The sequence below is a fragment of the Diuraphis noxia genome, unplaced genomic scaffold, assembly GCF_037042655.1.
Source record: "Diuraphis noxia isolate RWA-SAM2 unplaced genomic scaffold, SU_Dnox_SAM2 contig0003, whole genome shotgun sequence".
NCBI classification, from domain to species: Eukaryota; Metazoa; Arthropoda; class Insecta; order Hemiptera; family Aphididae; genus Diuraphis; species Diuraphis noxia.
In genome coordinates, this window is record NW_028301713.1 from 60,886,207 (window position 1) to 60,903,869 (window position 17,663).

Sequence of the window (17,663 nt, forward strand, 5' to 3'; positions counted from 1 at the left end):
ATTATCTATATAAGTTTTTTTTTTTTATTACAAACAATGAGTCTAGAAAAAATAAAATACAATACAACATCAATTAATATTTACCATGAATACATTTTATGACATAGCATGCTATTTGCCAACCAAGAAAATGGCGGAATTCGTCTTCAATTAAAGTCCGAAGTTACTTATTTAGTTATAATATAGAATCTGTGAATACTATGCATTTTTTAATATCCACGTTTAAACGACGGGCTACCTATATTGTACGACCAAATGACATAGGGTAAATATCTGCACACTCAGAAGTCGCAAAGTTAAGGTCTGATAATAATATTATACGATAAATACATGATTATCAAAATTGTAAAAGGAAAAACGGGATAATTTCGACATGGTGTATGCTATACCTGCAGGATAGGTAGCGAAAATTATGAGGTTTTGAACATACAACCACATTCCTCAGGCCATATAAAAATAAGATATTTTGATATTTCAGACATTCGATATTTATTTACAGGAATGCCAAAAAATAGCGGCTGAATAATTTTTTAGGTAAAATGAATCAAGCACTTTGAGGACTATAGGACTTAGACATGATACTTTGCTTCTTTTTTTTGGTGTCAGTAACCAGGGTTTTTTAAATTTGTTTACAAAAATCACGAGTTAATCTTCATTATTTCTTTTCTTTTAGATTGATTAGGTATTTGATATAGATATACGTAATATGAATATAATATGGCAATTTTAATTTTTTAAATTTTCTCCTGAAAAATGGGAAAGCTGCTTATGACTAATAGACATGTTATTTTCTGACAAAAACAAAAAAAAGTTACTCTTTATAATCAAGACTATCAGATTTTGGAAGCCAATAGCATTTGTGTTCAATGTGTTTTGTGCATCAATTAATCGAAATATAAGAAATAAATTAGATTTTAGAGTGAAGTTAAAATATTCGAGTTTTTTCTGCATTTTAATAGTGTTTTGATATATATAATATATAATATTAGGGCCCATAAATTAAAAGTAATTCTTTTATATAAAACATAAACTCTAAGAAATTTATAAAAAATAATTCTGCATAGTTGAATTGATATTTACGATATTTACACTATTAAATATAAATAAAATTAATTATAGTCTAATTAGTATGGTGTGTAATAAAGTAAAATAGTTTTTTATTATGATATATAATTAGAAACGCTAATTGTCTCTTACGCTTTACTCTGTGATTTACTGTCTCCATGACTTTTTTTTTAGTTGTCATTTAAGTTGGTTCTTTTAAAACACATATTTTAGAATTTATAAGGTAATATTTAATTGCTATAATATCAGTTTGAATTGTCACAATTTTTTTCTGGGCAAGGACGGATGGGACAGCTACATATTTATAGTTTATTAAAATAATGTAAATGTTACAATTTATTTAGTTAAAAATAATATACTCTTCTTATTTGTTTTTATCTAGATATTTTTCTTTATATGTTGATTACTCGATTCTAGATTTTTTAGACATTGAATATTTCGAGTTTGGATGTTTTTATGTAAGATATTGAATATTTCTCCAATACAATTTGCATCGTACGTTGTACTATAGTTTGTGTTCAAAAATGTCAAACCAAAATCACTGCAGTCGTTTGGAAAATGTTGGAATGCCGTAATTTACAACACTATTCGATTTTGTGTCAACCGCGATTTTATTTTATTTTTATTTTTGTGAACGCACTTACATTTAATGTACATTTCTCCAAACAGCGAAATACAAAATACGAGGATATGTTGATGAAGGTACAGCGCTAGCATAAAATAAACGTAAACGTATATTGTATTATATATATATATATATATGTATAAAGCTACGAATTGGAATTTAATTAGGGTGTATTTGTTTTATGCATACACTCAATCTGCGGGTGAGTATAGATTCACATTCACGTTTTATGACGCCAAGTCAATATTATTTCAATCTTGTAACAGCTCAAATTACAATTTATTATTATTTGACACATATTACTTGATGCTATTGCGTTTCGTATATCAGTGTCAATGCATACACACAAATATATAAATTTACACAATGATTTACGAAGCATACTCATCCACATTTTTTCATTGAACAATGAATTTATTTAAGTACTGATGTTTAGAATTTCCAGAAATAAATGCATATTGTGTAAACATAGTTTTAAATATTTAAATTTTTATCATTTAAGAAGCGTCCTGTGGCGATATACACTTTTTTAAATTAGAATCATATTTTTTCTAGTAAGTTGTTATGTGAATGTTTATAACACGAAATCATGACGAGTAATTTTTGAGTTATTTAAATTTGTGCGCTATGAATAAATAATAGGTCTCATAGTTTCTAATAGGATTTTATGACAAGGAGGCTGAACTGATGATTTTCAAATTAAAGTAATTAATATTAATCTATCAAAATTCTATAATATTTTGTAAAAATGGTCAGAGTATAATAAATACGAATATTATACATCATATTTTATGTTTATGTGAAACCATTTGTAAGGGCTATATTATCCTTAATATAGTTTATATTTATATTTATGCAATAAAATCATAAAATTATTATAATAACTCAGAAAGTACTCATTTGAATATTGATTTAAATACACCAATATTTTCAAAAAAAAAAAAATATTTACTTATACATTTTCAATAAAGATGATTGGTTTTTATTTCATAAAAATAATCGTGTGGGTATGGTTATCAGTTATTATGGATACTCATTATTGTATGCAATACAGAATTTAAATAATTGAAAACATGGTCTTAAACTATTATTAGTGTACTTAAGCATTCCACAAACAGAATTTGATTAATTTCGTTATTGAATGATACAATGTGAACGAGCATGCTCAGTGAATCATGCTATATATTATAATAGAGTAACAATAACGTTTTTAGATAATATCACAAACATTTCCGTTAAAAAGTGAAACAAATTGTGATACTATATTATTATAACGTAATATTATAACAATGCAAAAACAAAAAAAGTAAAAATATAGGTATAAAAACAAACATATATAATGATAGAAATAACGTAAATACTTGTGAAACTTTGTGAAAAACATTTTATATAGTGACTGGCTCTGACTGGTGTTCGTTATTTTTGTATAAACTATATTTTCGGAAAACTCTTCGCGATGCGAAAATAAAATGTTACTGACTTTGACTCGTACTTTAAACACAATATGGTGTCTTAGAACAATGTAGTTATAAGAAAAACCGAGACTAGAATGTTATATTAATATAAAAAATACATTTTATAAATGTAATCCAGATGGTAAAAACGCTTCGAGCACAAAAAAGTCAAAATACACTGCTGTAAGACGCTCTACCAATATTTTTTAAACAGTAAAAAAAATGTTTCCGGATAAATACTGCAATAATAATATACCTTCAGAGATATTATTTTCTATACACTAATGTAAAATCTGGGATATTAAAACAATACAAGCTTTGTTTTCTGGATGATATTATGAACTAGTGGCGTAAATACTTGGTGCCTGGTGGGCAAGTTCGGCAAACGCCACAGGACCAAAATCAATGACGTATACCCAACCTAATCAACAATTCCTATTATTTTTCTTCTTTTTTTTTTTTTGTTTATTAGATGAGAAATTTAACAGTACAATAATAGATGTGAATATAATATTATTATGGTATTTGAAATAAATTTCAACATTAAATATTATAGTTATCTTTTGCTTGTTTTAAAAATTGTAGGGCCCTCTAAAATTTTACTTATGCCACTGTTATGAAAAAGGCAAGTTAAAATTCTTAGTATATTTTCCATATATGTACATTTTCATAATGATGCAATATAATAATAATATGATAATAATTTCACCAAAATTTAAGTAAAATCAATGTTGAATCGTGACATCGACTGACAATGTTGGTTGTAACTGTTAGATTTTTAAACAACGATTCCACCTAGTATTTACGCCATTTTTATTCGGATAGAGTCGTTATTATACGCGTTATGGTAAAAAAAAGCTAGCTATATTTTGTGTTTTAACAACAAAAATACTCGTAATGGCAATAAATCATTTACACTTTTTGCACAATCGATCACACGTCGGAAAACGGTACTCCAATCGGTTTTATGTATTATATCGTATACCTATACGAGTAATATTATAATATAATATATTATTGAATCGCGTAAAAAATTGATGCGCACGTGTATATATATTCTATAGGCGCGTTATTTGTGTGTTTGTGTGATTCCACGAGAGGGTGTTCAATTCCGATTTTAAAGCCTAAGTAATATTAGTTAAATAGAAACATAAATTGATATTAAATATGATATACGTTTTAAATACTGAATAAAGCGATGAATGTATATTGATTTTAAAATGCGTGTTTCTTTTGTGAATACATAATACGTGGTCAAAATTATACTTCGATTTTTATTTTTAGTGTCTTTTCCGGCGGTGAAGTGAATTTAGTTGGTCAGTATTTTAAGTTCTCAGTAGATTTAGAAAGCGATGAGAAAAATAAAAGAAAACAAAGAAAAAATGAGGAAAATGCAGAAATTTTGACACAAAACCGATTTTTGTTTTTTTTTTTGTAATTCTAAAAAAACATTACCATTGACACATGACATTTTCAATAAATATTACCATTTTCTATACAGCCCAAAATTTTCAAAATATTTTGATTTATGTAGAACAGTTTGAAAATTTCAATTTTTTTTTTTTTTAAATGACGATAAAAAAATGTTTACTATGTAAAAATACTTGAAAATGTAGTAATGATTTATCGTAAGGTTTGGCAAGTGAAAATCAAAAAGAAAAAGTTGTGAGCCTAAAACCACAAAAAATGTTTTATGACCATTGAAACTTTTACCTAGCCTAACCTATTTATACTACATATTGAAATGACATTTTCAAATGTAATTTTTCAAAAGTGAATAAATCCTACTATAGTACAAGTATAATAAAAGAAAAGACAATAATATTTAAAAAATTACCTATTCAGCTCGGAATAATTTTTCGTATACAACGATTTTACACCAACGAATTTAAATTAAACACATTCATTGTAATGACTCCCTAGGAATCTAATGTATCGTATAGCCGAGCGTTACCCTCTTACCCACATTTTTGTTGTGACTGCTTTTATAGCACATAATATACAGAGTGTTCACTTTTGTAATGGTATCAATGTTCAATATCCTCAATAGTCAATGTACATAACTTTCGATCACGTCGTTACACCGTCAAACCCCCGGAGATTCAAACAAAAGGTTTCGGACGAGTGTAAATTATTAGTATTATAGTCATTATAATTATTATTGTAGTGGAATAGATACCCAAGTCGCGAACACAATACACTACACACAATCAAGTACCTATATTTATTTATTTATTTTTTTTTTTTGTAAGGAGAACCCGCGGCAACATAGGCCATTGGGTGTGGGGAGGTACGGTAGGGATTATTTTTGCATGTTTGTTTGTAGGTTTTTAATTGGGTAGGGTTGTAACACGTGTTTGTGTAAGTGTGGCAAGGATATGTTGCTAAAAATCCCGGGTGGTCACCCATCCGGGAGCTAGCAACTGCGGCCGGTACGTACGCTCAGTGCGTTTCCGCAGATTGAGCGTACGACCGCGCCTCACCAAGCCACATATTTATTTTTATTCCAGTCTAAAAGCAACGGTCGCGTGGTGCATTAAATTGAATTTTTTCTGTAAAATAAAATAAAAATAAATAAACTCTATTAGCATAGTAAATGTCATGCCACGAGTTTTGATAACACTATCTATTATAAAGAACGGTTTCAGTTAATTTTTTGTTTGATAACTATATTTTTTATTATTATAATTTAACATTATATTATAATATTATAGAACTTATTAGTCTTAGGTGAAGTTGGATATTGTTGGATGTTCTAAAAAAATAATTGCATGTCTATTCGAATATGTTAGTCGATTTCAAACTATAGTTTTAACAAACGATATGCAATAATACATATAACAATATTCATGGTTTTCTTTTGAATTTTTTATTTTCATTATTCAAAAACGAGTTCAGTACACATCTCTCTCACTCTATAGTATATAAAGACTTGACTCAAAATATTTATATACCTATACACATAATACTTCACTGACTTCTTCCACTATTAAACATAATGTAGTTGTTGAAGCCTTAAAATTAAAAAAAAAAAAATAATAGTTATTTTATCACCGTATATCATAGAATACCACTTAAATTGTACGAATTTTGTTTATCACAGTCATATTATAACGAACACGTTTCTTTAAGAGATTTAATCGTAGTAATGGAATAATATCTTACTATAATCAGATGAACATCGTCGCAATTGCACACAAACGCACAAACGTACACAGACACACGCAGATACCCACACACACACTCACTGAATATATTGTATATATCTACGTTATATTCATACAATGACAAGATATATAGTACGAGAGAGAGAGAGAGAGGAATCGTTTCGTTCGTATACGATATTATTATATAGTCGGTGGCCGCCACTGTTCCATAATATGGTAATAATATTATATTACGTCTGTACGTTTTTCATCCCAAACATTCGACCCGTTTATCTATATAGCAATAGGCTTTTCCCCCGTGTTACACGCACACACGAGTACGATAAAACGTATTTACATAATGTTGTCTCTCTTTCAGTTTTTTATTTTCTTATACATTTGACTTCCAACATGGTAAACGGAACACTCGTTTACATACACACGCCGATAGTCACCACTCGTGAATGGTGGAATAACAAAACCCACACGTCTATGTGTAAGGGTGCTGTGAGACACGATGTTATGATTAAATAAGTGCAGTTGTTCAACGACTGCGCAATCGAAAAGAACACTACTGTGCAGCCGTGCAGGTAGATGACGGTGGGTTCGTTTTGTGCGTGGGTATATGTTGGCACGTGAATACCACAGCACCGACCGCGGAAATGCCCGTCCTTAATTGATGGATGGGACCACTTCCGAAAACGATTCATTATTTCGCGGGCACATTAATTGCCGAGAGATATGTCCACGGAATTGCAGTGGACGCGTTATTGGAAAATCCTGACCAGCCAGCGTACCTATTATGTATTTTATGTGGTAAGCTGACGACCACCGGATATTGCAGCATTCCCCGGAAAACCCAGTTAAATGTCGTATACGTATTACGTACACGTTGTGTGTGTGTGAATTATAAAATAATATGTATTGTGATTGTTATGTTTGGACAAAATGCTGGACGACGTTCGGTTTCCGGTTAAAGGTTAACAACCTATTCGTTGCGCCGAATCGAAAAACGCGAATATTCAAGTTATATGATCACATTGAAGCGAGGTAGTATAGTTTAGACGATAACTTGCTATAATATTAATAATATTTTTTTCATAAACTCAATAAAATTGACCACACATTTAACATTAATCAATACCCGATTATAACATCAGGTATAGTATATAATATTTATATTAAATTTATGTAGGTACTCGGATAATAATTGTTTGCAAATATTATCTCATCGTAGTCATATCGATATAATAATAATTAACACTAAAGTCATAAAATTGTCATGAAACTGAATTATTCTTCTGTATGTATACCTTATTTACAGTTAAGTAATAATATAGTAGTATGATTAAGTACATATAATATATATTACGTATAGTATGTATTCAGTATATACTTTTTTTCTATTCAATAAAGTCATATTATATACCATCATAGATGGAGTCAAAACAACTAAAGGATACCAAGTTCCGACATCCTACATAAGTATATAGAGGTAAGGTTTCAGATTGTTCTTATATTCTGTAAAAACATTAATTTGACACTTGTCTTATCGGCGATCCGTGTGAAATAAGATTCAACCGTTGCTTCTCTTTTCATCCAGACTTCATTTATACTAGACACCATTCATCTGGAAGTAGCCCACTTCATAATGTATCAGTTTCCGGAAACCTCAACTATTGTAAAATTATAAGACAGTTTTTTTTTTCTGTTCCTCGGTCACTGGCAAAAATGTTCAAGTGAAACACACATCGGATTCCGCCCACGCCTACCATCTTGATGCTCTGTAGAATGCACCTAATAATATCGGCCAATCTAGCATCAAGTGTTATACGAACCATATAGTCACTAGAAATTGTTCCATTTGTTCCTAGTACCAATACATGTAGGTACCGATCGTCACCCAGCAGCACCTGGTCCTACGTCTTCGTTTAGCTGTTATCAGTGATCGTAGTACGTTGAAAATGTTTCTAATACGTCAAGAACGAACATCGGACACCCATGAATAAAGCAAAACATTTTAGTGATTAATGTCAAGGCCGTTGTCCGGCACAAAAATAATATATCGTATTATATAATATGTACGGGAAAGCCACAGCGCGATCGATTATGCGACTATTTTTTACTTGGCCACAAGCGCATACTATAATAATAACAATAATAATAATAATAATAATAATACTAGTATAACAATAACAGATATATTATATTGCCCGGCGAGTAGCGCATTTGCGGTATTCAAAACAAAACGGATGGGTTTTAGGTACATCCGGTGGCTGAATAAAATGTACACACTGCCACCACCACTGCCACGCCGTGACCCGTTAAGGAAACGGGGATATATTATATATAAATTTTTTTTTTTTTAGTTCGGTTATTTTATTGTTCAAAAATGTTTTTATTTATTGTAACAATAAAGGAAACACGACGGGGACCGGGACAGTCACGGGGGAAGCTTCGCCGCGCCGAACGTCGGTATGACCGGAACCGACGAAACTACATCGGAGGGGAAAGGGTTAAGTCGTGAAAATCCCCTCGGCACGTCCTACCACACATCTGTACGCAAGCGCTCGTGCAACACACACCCATACCAAATTACCCACCCCACACAAATAGTTATAGTAGGTAGTCAACGTCAGAGCGATTGTTTTAATTATTCTGTACATACGAGTATATATATATAAATAATGGACACGCGTGTGATGTCGCGTGCGTGTGGAGGCATATTATTTTGTCGGGGGGAAACGATAACTCAAGTAGAACGAGTTAAAAAATAATTTGTTTTTAGCTGGCAGCATTTCCGCGTGATAAAGATACGTTCGTATGTAGTTCTGGTGGTGTGTTAGTAAGTTTATTAAATTTGAAGGTCACAAGCTCAGATTCAGTGCGTTTTCTGTTGTCGCAATTTTACCGGTCATTGTCGATTCCATTCGGATTTCGATACGATATATAGTGTGTTCAAAATTTTAAAACAATATGTGTTATAAAATGCCTTTCCAAAATTATTTTGATGTAGCGGGCTATATACACATGCTAAATATTGGTACACTATTGTACATTTGATCATACGATTAAATAAATATATTGTCAATCTTTCGAATTGGCGTGCAAAATATTAGGTCAGAAAAATATTTTAAACTTTATGATAAAAGGATAAGACCTGTTTATTATTATTTTTAAATAAAACCGTAATCTTATTAAAGTAAACATGACGAAATAATTGCGTTTGAATCGATAAAGAACATTCTCAATTTTCAAATTAATCGAATTCTTGATAGAATTACAAAAATATTAGTTGTTGAGTATTTTCATACTACATAACTGTTTTAGAAAAGTTGTACATTTCAAAACGATACTTTAAAAATATAAAAAAAACATTAGTTTATTTTTTATCTAAACACTCTGTTTACAGGTTACGTATTGATTTTAATATCATACATTATTACATGTTTAATTTTGAAAATCTAATGTATTATGATTTATAGTTATATAACTGCTAACTTGACTTCGCCCACAAAAAAATTATAAAATATAAAATACAACCATAAGTATAGCCCTATATGTGTACCTCGGTTTTAGTGTACCTCGATTCATTGGCCAATTGGCATTGGTTTACCTAGCTTTGTACACTTATTTGACCAAAATAGACAATTCGCCTGTTTCTTATTTATTGGTATATGTATTATCAAACTTGGATCAAATAACAATTTTCTACGTCATGCTTCTGATCACTCAAAAATGATTTTGACGAATATTTTTGAGTGATTTTTTTAGTATATTAGCAAAAAACACGGATTCGTGTTAATATTTAGATTTTATCAAAATAATATCATTCATTTCTGTGACCAGTGGCAACACTATATTATATATAATTATATATATGAGCACATATAATTTTTAGGTTTTTGTGAGATAAATTTAAATTCTTGTGTAATTCATTAGATAATAATATATGAGTTGTAAATAAATTCAAGAAATATGTGTAGGTACATACATTTTAGGCGTTTAGAAATGTAAATTCGTATAGAAATGTAAATTAATATATGTATTTTATAGATAGATAGATATATTACATTTAATCCTTAGACTGAGTTCGTTGCTGAAAGATTCTCCTTCTGAATTGGTCGCTCGACAAGCGTATCTGCCAGCAACATTTCTGCTCACTCTTTGCAAAACCAAGTTGTTATCGCTTTTCATGGTTCTTGCTGAAGAGTTCAGGTTCAACGTAAGACCCTAAAAAGAAATGTATTATTCATTAACAATATGTTGATATTTTGTATAAACGAGTAAGACTATAAACATCCACATCACATAATTATGATATATAATGCCATGTTTTAGTGTACCTAGTATAAAATAAAATAATTACTTTAAATTTTAATAATAGTTATATTATGTCCTATTGTTATAAACAACGAAAATTTTTGTAACTTTTAAAACGTCGTAATATAATTTAAACATATAATATAATCTGCATATAATATCAATCGTGCACAAATTAAACATATGATTTATGTGTTTAAGCTTTTTTTATATTATATAGGATTTTTACCCATGTATCTGGCAAATTAAGAATGTGGCCATTATTTTATTAGTACCTAATTATATTAATAAAATATTCAGTTTTGAAGACACACCACTAAATTTAGAGGCTAGATATTTTTTTACATGGAATTAGCACCTTAATATTGTAAATTTTTAAATTTTTACTAAAAAAAATGAACGGATAAAATGGTATGGGGGATTAAACGGAGGGTTTGCTATTATATTATAATGGGATACAGAGTTTGAGTTTATTTTTTTATTTATCACTTTTACACTTTCTCGATCTATCTATATACACATGCTTTGAAGTATCATCATTGAATAAAAACCGCCCGTTTGAAAATGCAAACAATTTTATAAAGTCACAAAGTTAGATCCCTCTTTTTTCTCTCTCTCTCTCTCTCTTTATATATAACACATGTACTCATCTTTGATTCTTTTTAGTAAGGAATTTATTTTAGTTATGGTCTTTGGAATTGTTGAAATACATAATTTAACATAATATCAAATACATAATACAGTCTATGAAAGTGTTTCCTAAACTTTTTTCTCACAACACATTATTATTAGCTTGATACTAAAAGTTACTAAACACTTCCAATAAACATTTAATACTTTTAATAAAAAGTAGGTACTTTTAGTTCCATGTGAAACAAATGGCCATGTACCAAATGAACATTAAAATATACTAATTACATAAATTACTTATATAATAATATATTGAATCACATGTTTGTACTTTTTTTCCTAAATAAAGTTGCATATGTATCTAGTAATTTTAGATTCTGAGTAAAATGAACCAATTGGTTTTACAATGATAAGTGTGTTTCTGTAATAAGTGACTCATCACGTTTTGGAGGAAGTCGTAAAAATGCTTTAATTTAGAACTTTGAAGGTAGTTACTGGTAGTGATTTGTATATAATTAGTACTCTGAGAGAGTAAACAGGATTAAACCTTAAATATGTAAAAATTTCTTCATAAATTTTTTTATAACTATTAAAAATATTAAAATTATCTAGTTTAATTGGAAAAATTCACCAAAAACACTATAATTTACAAATTGTCTCATACTTTATAAATTTTAAATTCTAATTTCTAAGGCTTTATACGTTGTTGTAAAACTTCTCAATAGTTATTCTTATAGAAACTTTGAACATTTTAAAAATGAATATGCACAGTTCTATGATGCATTTTAAATCAAGTACACTCGAAACCTAAAATATAACACAATGACTTATTATAATTGTGTTTTAAATTTTTTATTGCATTTATAACTTTAAAGGTCAAAATAAAAACAGTTTGGATTTTAATAACATACATAATTTAACGCAATCATGAGAACACATCTTCTGAAACACTGGTTTATTATTATGATATGATAGATACCTATTTAATGCGGATATACAGTATGGGGTTATGATAATATTAAAATATGGTAGTTGGTATTGATTTATTAATATTGTGTAACTATAAAAGAGATTCCTAATATAATAAGTACGAATCAAAATATAACACAATATGTATTTTGCATATTTATATTATACTATTAGGACTGTAATAGCTAAATACAATTTAATAACTTAAATGTCACTCGTTTGAATTTAAGTTTAGAATTTTAGATGTATGAAAAAGTTCATCTGCTTAAGAAATTTACAGTAGAAAAATGTAGTTCTAATATCAAAAAAAGTTAGAATAAATGCATTATTGATTTGAAAACACACGGAACATGTTTGGTGAATCGTGCTGTATATCTATTATGTATTATGATTCGTACATAGGTAGAATCTACGCACAAGTTATTGAATTTGCGGAAATCGTTGTATATAAAATCACATGAAAAGTTTATGACTCTGCATTCAACACCACCATCGCTTCTATGTGTATAGGTATGACACAATTTTCTTCACGATCCACTTCATTTTCTTCAAGAAACAATAATAATCTTACAAAATATGACTTGTCAGTACAAGCGCAAAACAAAAACAACAACGGCGGAAAAATTGGTGTAAAATTTAATAGAACACAACACACTGCCGTTTTACTCCCTTCAACACCCAAGTACTCACGTTCTGTTATCCCCTCTGGGTCTGGCATAACAAAACGTGTATGGAATGTTTGGTTTTGCGTATTGTATAACTTACCTATACCGCGAATTATTAGACTTTGCAATATAACGCTTGTGTGAGATACAAATTGGTGATATTACATGAATCACTAGATAGTAGAGCCTATCACTTGGCGGAAAAAAATTATATATTTTCTATCGTACATATACAAGCACAAATTTATTTTTTTGGCTTCTATATCTTAGAATAATACAATAATATATCTTTGTTTATTTTTTTAAATCTAATACAAATATTAACCAATTTTTGTATGATACATTGTATCAGATAAAAAAAAAAGGTTAAATTATTTTCTTCACGCAGTGCTTACTAACAACAATATACGACTAACTATTTTTTAATAATAGTAATAATAATAATAAATACTAATTTTATTGTTTTTTTTAACTTATTGTTTTTTGTCTCTTAACATAAATTTTCTACTTGAAATATAATATCTGAAAAGACTTAGTATTTGAGTGGTAAAATTAAAAAAATCTGAGTACTTTTAAAAATAATAAGGAAACAATTATGAAGAAGCATGAATGACCTTACACAAACCTAGTTTTTGACAAAATCAAAAATGAATTATCATTCAATTAGATACTTTCTTGCATAATATTTATACCATATATTCTATGTATTAAAGTATGATTGCTCTCTAAACTTAAAAAAAAAAAATGGATAAAATGTCTGGAAAAATAAATGTTTAATAAAATTTGTCTAAATTACGAACATTAGTAAATTATTTGTAAAAAAACTCTGGTTATTTTCAATTTTATTAGTCGAAGCGATAATTAAACATATATTTTTCATAAATTGGTCTTGAAAGATTAAAAAAAAATCCAAATTAAATTGGAATGTTTTTAATTATTGACATTGGAACTTCAACTTTGGACAAATAATTTGTATATCAACACAAAAACCTCAATTTTTCTTCTAATGGTTATTATAGTTTTATGTTGTAATTGGAAATTATAAACATATGGTAAGAAATATTTCACTGTGGCACGTATATTATTATTATTTTAAATACAAATGAAATGTTTTAAAATTATAGAATAATTTAAAAAATATATATTTCATGAATAATTATCACACCGTATGATTGTAAGTCAATTAAAATAATGCAAAATATTATATTATAATAATTAACAATACAATTGAATCGAGGTTTTTTTTTTAAATAGTTCTATATAATCTAGGTGTAGCTGATAAAGTCATAATCACATAAATTTCTAATGCTACCTACTTAATATTAATTAATTATTAAATCCTTAGAAATAGAGGTATTCATTGTCTCAACTCTTAGTGAATTTTCTCATGTAATTGTTTAAGATTGAATAAAATCAGCATAGTGACCTTAGTGGTCAAATGATTTTGTTTTGGGGGAAGAGGCTGATTTTTTAACATGCACTGTTTATAAGTATTAAAAATATAATATTTATAGTAATTAGATCTTGAAAATTCAAAAAAAGGTATAGGAGGGGGTCCATTTTTCCATCACCCCTACGTTTGATCGCCACTGCATTCAGTATTTATACATTATAGATATTGCCAAGGTTTAATATAATTGATAACTAAGTTTAATCATTGATTAGATAAAATAATATATTATTTATATTGAAAGAATATTCAATATTCACTCCGTGGTTATTATAATATAGATTATATAAATATGTTTTCAAATTCCTGCAGAGATGTATCATTTTTCATTTTTTCTTTATTTTTATTCACTGGACGTGAAGATAAAAGATTATACTCAAGATAGTTTAAATTCTTTTATGCTATAATATCTTAAATAACATTTTTCAATCTGAAAATCGTATCAACGAATTCACGTTATGGAGAAAAAACATTATTTTTCAAATAAGTAAGACTTATTACCCACCTATGTCGTTTGGCCAAAACTACTTATATATAGATTTAAGCTTAACGGATTTATTTATTTTTTTATATCTAGTTAATTATTAAGGTAGAATGTAAACGAATCAATAACTCATAACCAATATAGACAATGTTAATTTATACAACGCACTGCATGTTTAATAATTTCTAAAAAAAATTTATGACTCCATTAAATTAATATATATAAAATGTATGAGTATTTATTATATACGGGTCATGATGTCGTGTATTATTTTTTGTAGCATTCATTATTTATACTTACACCAAAGGGGTTTATTCATCTGAATATTGTAATTTATCGTGAAGGTCTATCTTGCTATTATCGTCTTTTGACAAAGAAGTATAGGTAGGTATACCTAAATATATAAGTACAAATAAGTGTTCCGAATAATAACTGCATTATAATATTATCATGTTATTAATCTCTCTTAAAAATTACAAGTAGGTACTAAGTACCTAGTAGGTATAGGTATTTAAGCTACATGCCTATTATGCACAGAATATATGAAATATGTTTATTTATTTATTTCATATATTCTGTGTATTATAAACTGTTGTTAAGTTATGGCAATTTATGGCGTATAAATTGAGAATTAATTATTTAACTATTCAGTTGTATTTAATTATTTAATTACGACTGAATGTGATTTTTCAAATCAATTAATATTGAAGTTCAACTAAATCTAAATAATATTATCTGTTATTGACGTTGTAGTAAGTTTGCAGAGAAAAATCATACTTACGATATTACTTATCACAATAAAATAGTTGATTATTAAATACTTAATGGACAATCATACACTAATACGTTATAAATTGATATTACGATAGAAATAATATAATATGGTCTTCATAAAATGAAATTATAACTATAATTCCATAGTAAACAATAAACATTAAGTCGTATTTATGAAGTGTTAACTATAATTTACCATTTGTATTTCCAAAGGAATATTACAATAAAATAAATTAATATATTCTTCATTTGTTAGTTGAAACTTGAACTTAAATATTTGAGGGGGTGTAGTGGCCGGGGCCGGGCAGACTAAGACGTTGGTTGCGACGCGTCGGTTCGAATCGCGGTCTTGGGCGGCAATAACCTCCCGAGTAGTCCACGCTATCTGGAAAGAGAGGCCGCCTATCTATAAAATTATTATTTTATTATTTCGTTCAATTTGATACAATATCTCATACCTAAGCAATATTGTCAGTTTGTCACGATTGTAATTTCATCCGTAAACTAAACAATAGTCATACTGTTATCTACTGGCTATCATTCTACCAAAAATATGAAACAATTTGTAGATAAGCCTACGTACGAAATTTATTGATAAACAATCTTTATAATATTATTATCGGACAATGATTGAAAACAAGTTATTATTATTAAAAAAAGTTATTATTATTACACTACTGTAATAGGACGTGTTATATACAGTGCAATTTCTCATCTTAAACATCTGGTTTCCGTAGTGTAGTGGTTATCACGTGTGCTTCACACGCACAAGGTCCCCGGTTCGATCCCGGGCGGAAACATGTTTTATTTTTGCATAATTTTTTTTTAGTTGTTGGTTATTTTCTTATGGCTATTATTAATATTATTATGATGTTATGCGTGTAATAAATATTTTCTAGTTCAAATGATTCTTCTTTTTTTAAATTTTACACAGAATTTATAATGCAAGAATAATGTGAACTTTGTCCATATTATATGGTTTAACTTTAAAATTAGGTACCTACCATCTATACATTGGTAATTAATACAAAATGGATACTTTAATACAATATCATGTTAATCATAGTTTTGTGTCCAGTGAAAATTGTAATGATTTATTACAGATACTTTTTAATGTGGACAGTATTATTAAGTAGTAGGTTAGGTACCTACAACATGCACCTAGGTATATATAATATTGATGAATAATGAATGGCTAGTAACCAATTATTTTAAAATACAATATAATATGAATGATGACTATACTTGAAAGTGTATTAAAGACATAAAGACTGAAAAATATATTTTTTCCCCACTAAAATGATAAAACACCCCACAAATTCGCACACTATTGGGATGTCAAAGAAATTGTTTCACGGTGAAAATAGGTTCTGACTTTTTCCCGTAATCTTTACGAGAGCTAATAGTATTTGAAGAACACATTCTGCTTCAGGCGGTTTTGTTAAACAAAATGCGTAAAAAATAACCTTTCCCACGTGTAAAAAGTTTCGTATGGCGATGAAGTCAGAACATTCATAATGTCCATGTGAATAACAGGAGAGTGAAAACTTTACGAGTTTTTATCCATCTTTTAAACCTAATTTATTATAATAATAATGTAGAGTTTTTTTTAATAATTTGATGTCAAAATAATATTTATTTTAAAACTATTTTTTTGTTCTTGAGTAATTTTTTTCAATTTAAAAGTGTCTAGAGATTTTTATTACCATTATTATTACTTTATTTTTTGCGCAATCATTAAAGTTCCACCCTTTACTCATCCATTTGGAAAAAAAAAAGTTTTGCTTTTGATTTTCAGGAGCTAATTGCTATTTTTTCCCGCTTTCAGTACAATTCGGACGGTATTAATTTTCTGAATAATTTGGTATTGTTGGCTCATGAACTTCTGTGTTGATTCTTATTGCGACATTTATTATTTATAATAATAATAATTTTTTTTTGTCTCATAATACGTAGAAGATGATTGCAATATTTACGTAAACTCAACTTGGCGTCGTTCGTTTGAAAACAAAATTTAAAAAATATAATTCTTGATATTATTGAACAACGTGGAATACCATTAGGTGATATTAAAATTT

At 28.3% G+C, this 17,663-nt stretch overlaps 1 protein-coding gene and 1 non-coding gene across 2 annotated transcripts in view; one reads left to right on the forward strand and one right to left on the reverse strand.

Moving 5' to 3' along the window:
* Positions 1 to 17,663, reverse strand: part of LOC107164872 (protein turtle homolog B-like) — a 349,438-nt gene that overhangs the window by 22,282 nt on the left and 309,493 nt on the right. Inside the window, exon 9 of the mRNA XM_015512862.2 lies at positions 10,364 to 10,523. Within this exon, the coding sequence (XP_015368348.2) occupies positions 10,364 to 10,523 (160 nt within the window). The remainder of the gene's footprint in view (positions 1 to 10,363; positions 10,524 to 17,663) is intronic.
* Positions 16,313 to 16,385, forward strand: TRNAV-CAC (transfer RNA valine (anticodon CAC)). Its single transcript has one exon. It is a non-coding gene; the product is annotated as a tRNA-Val (tRNA).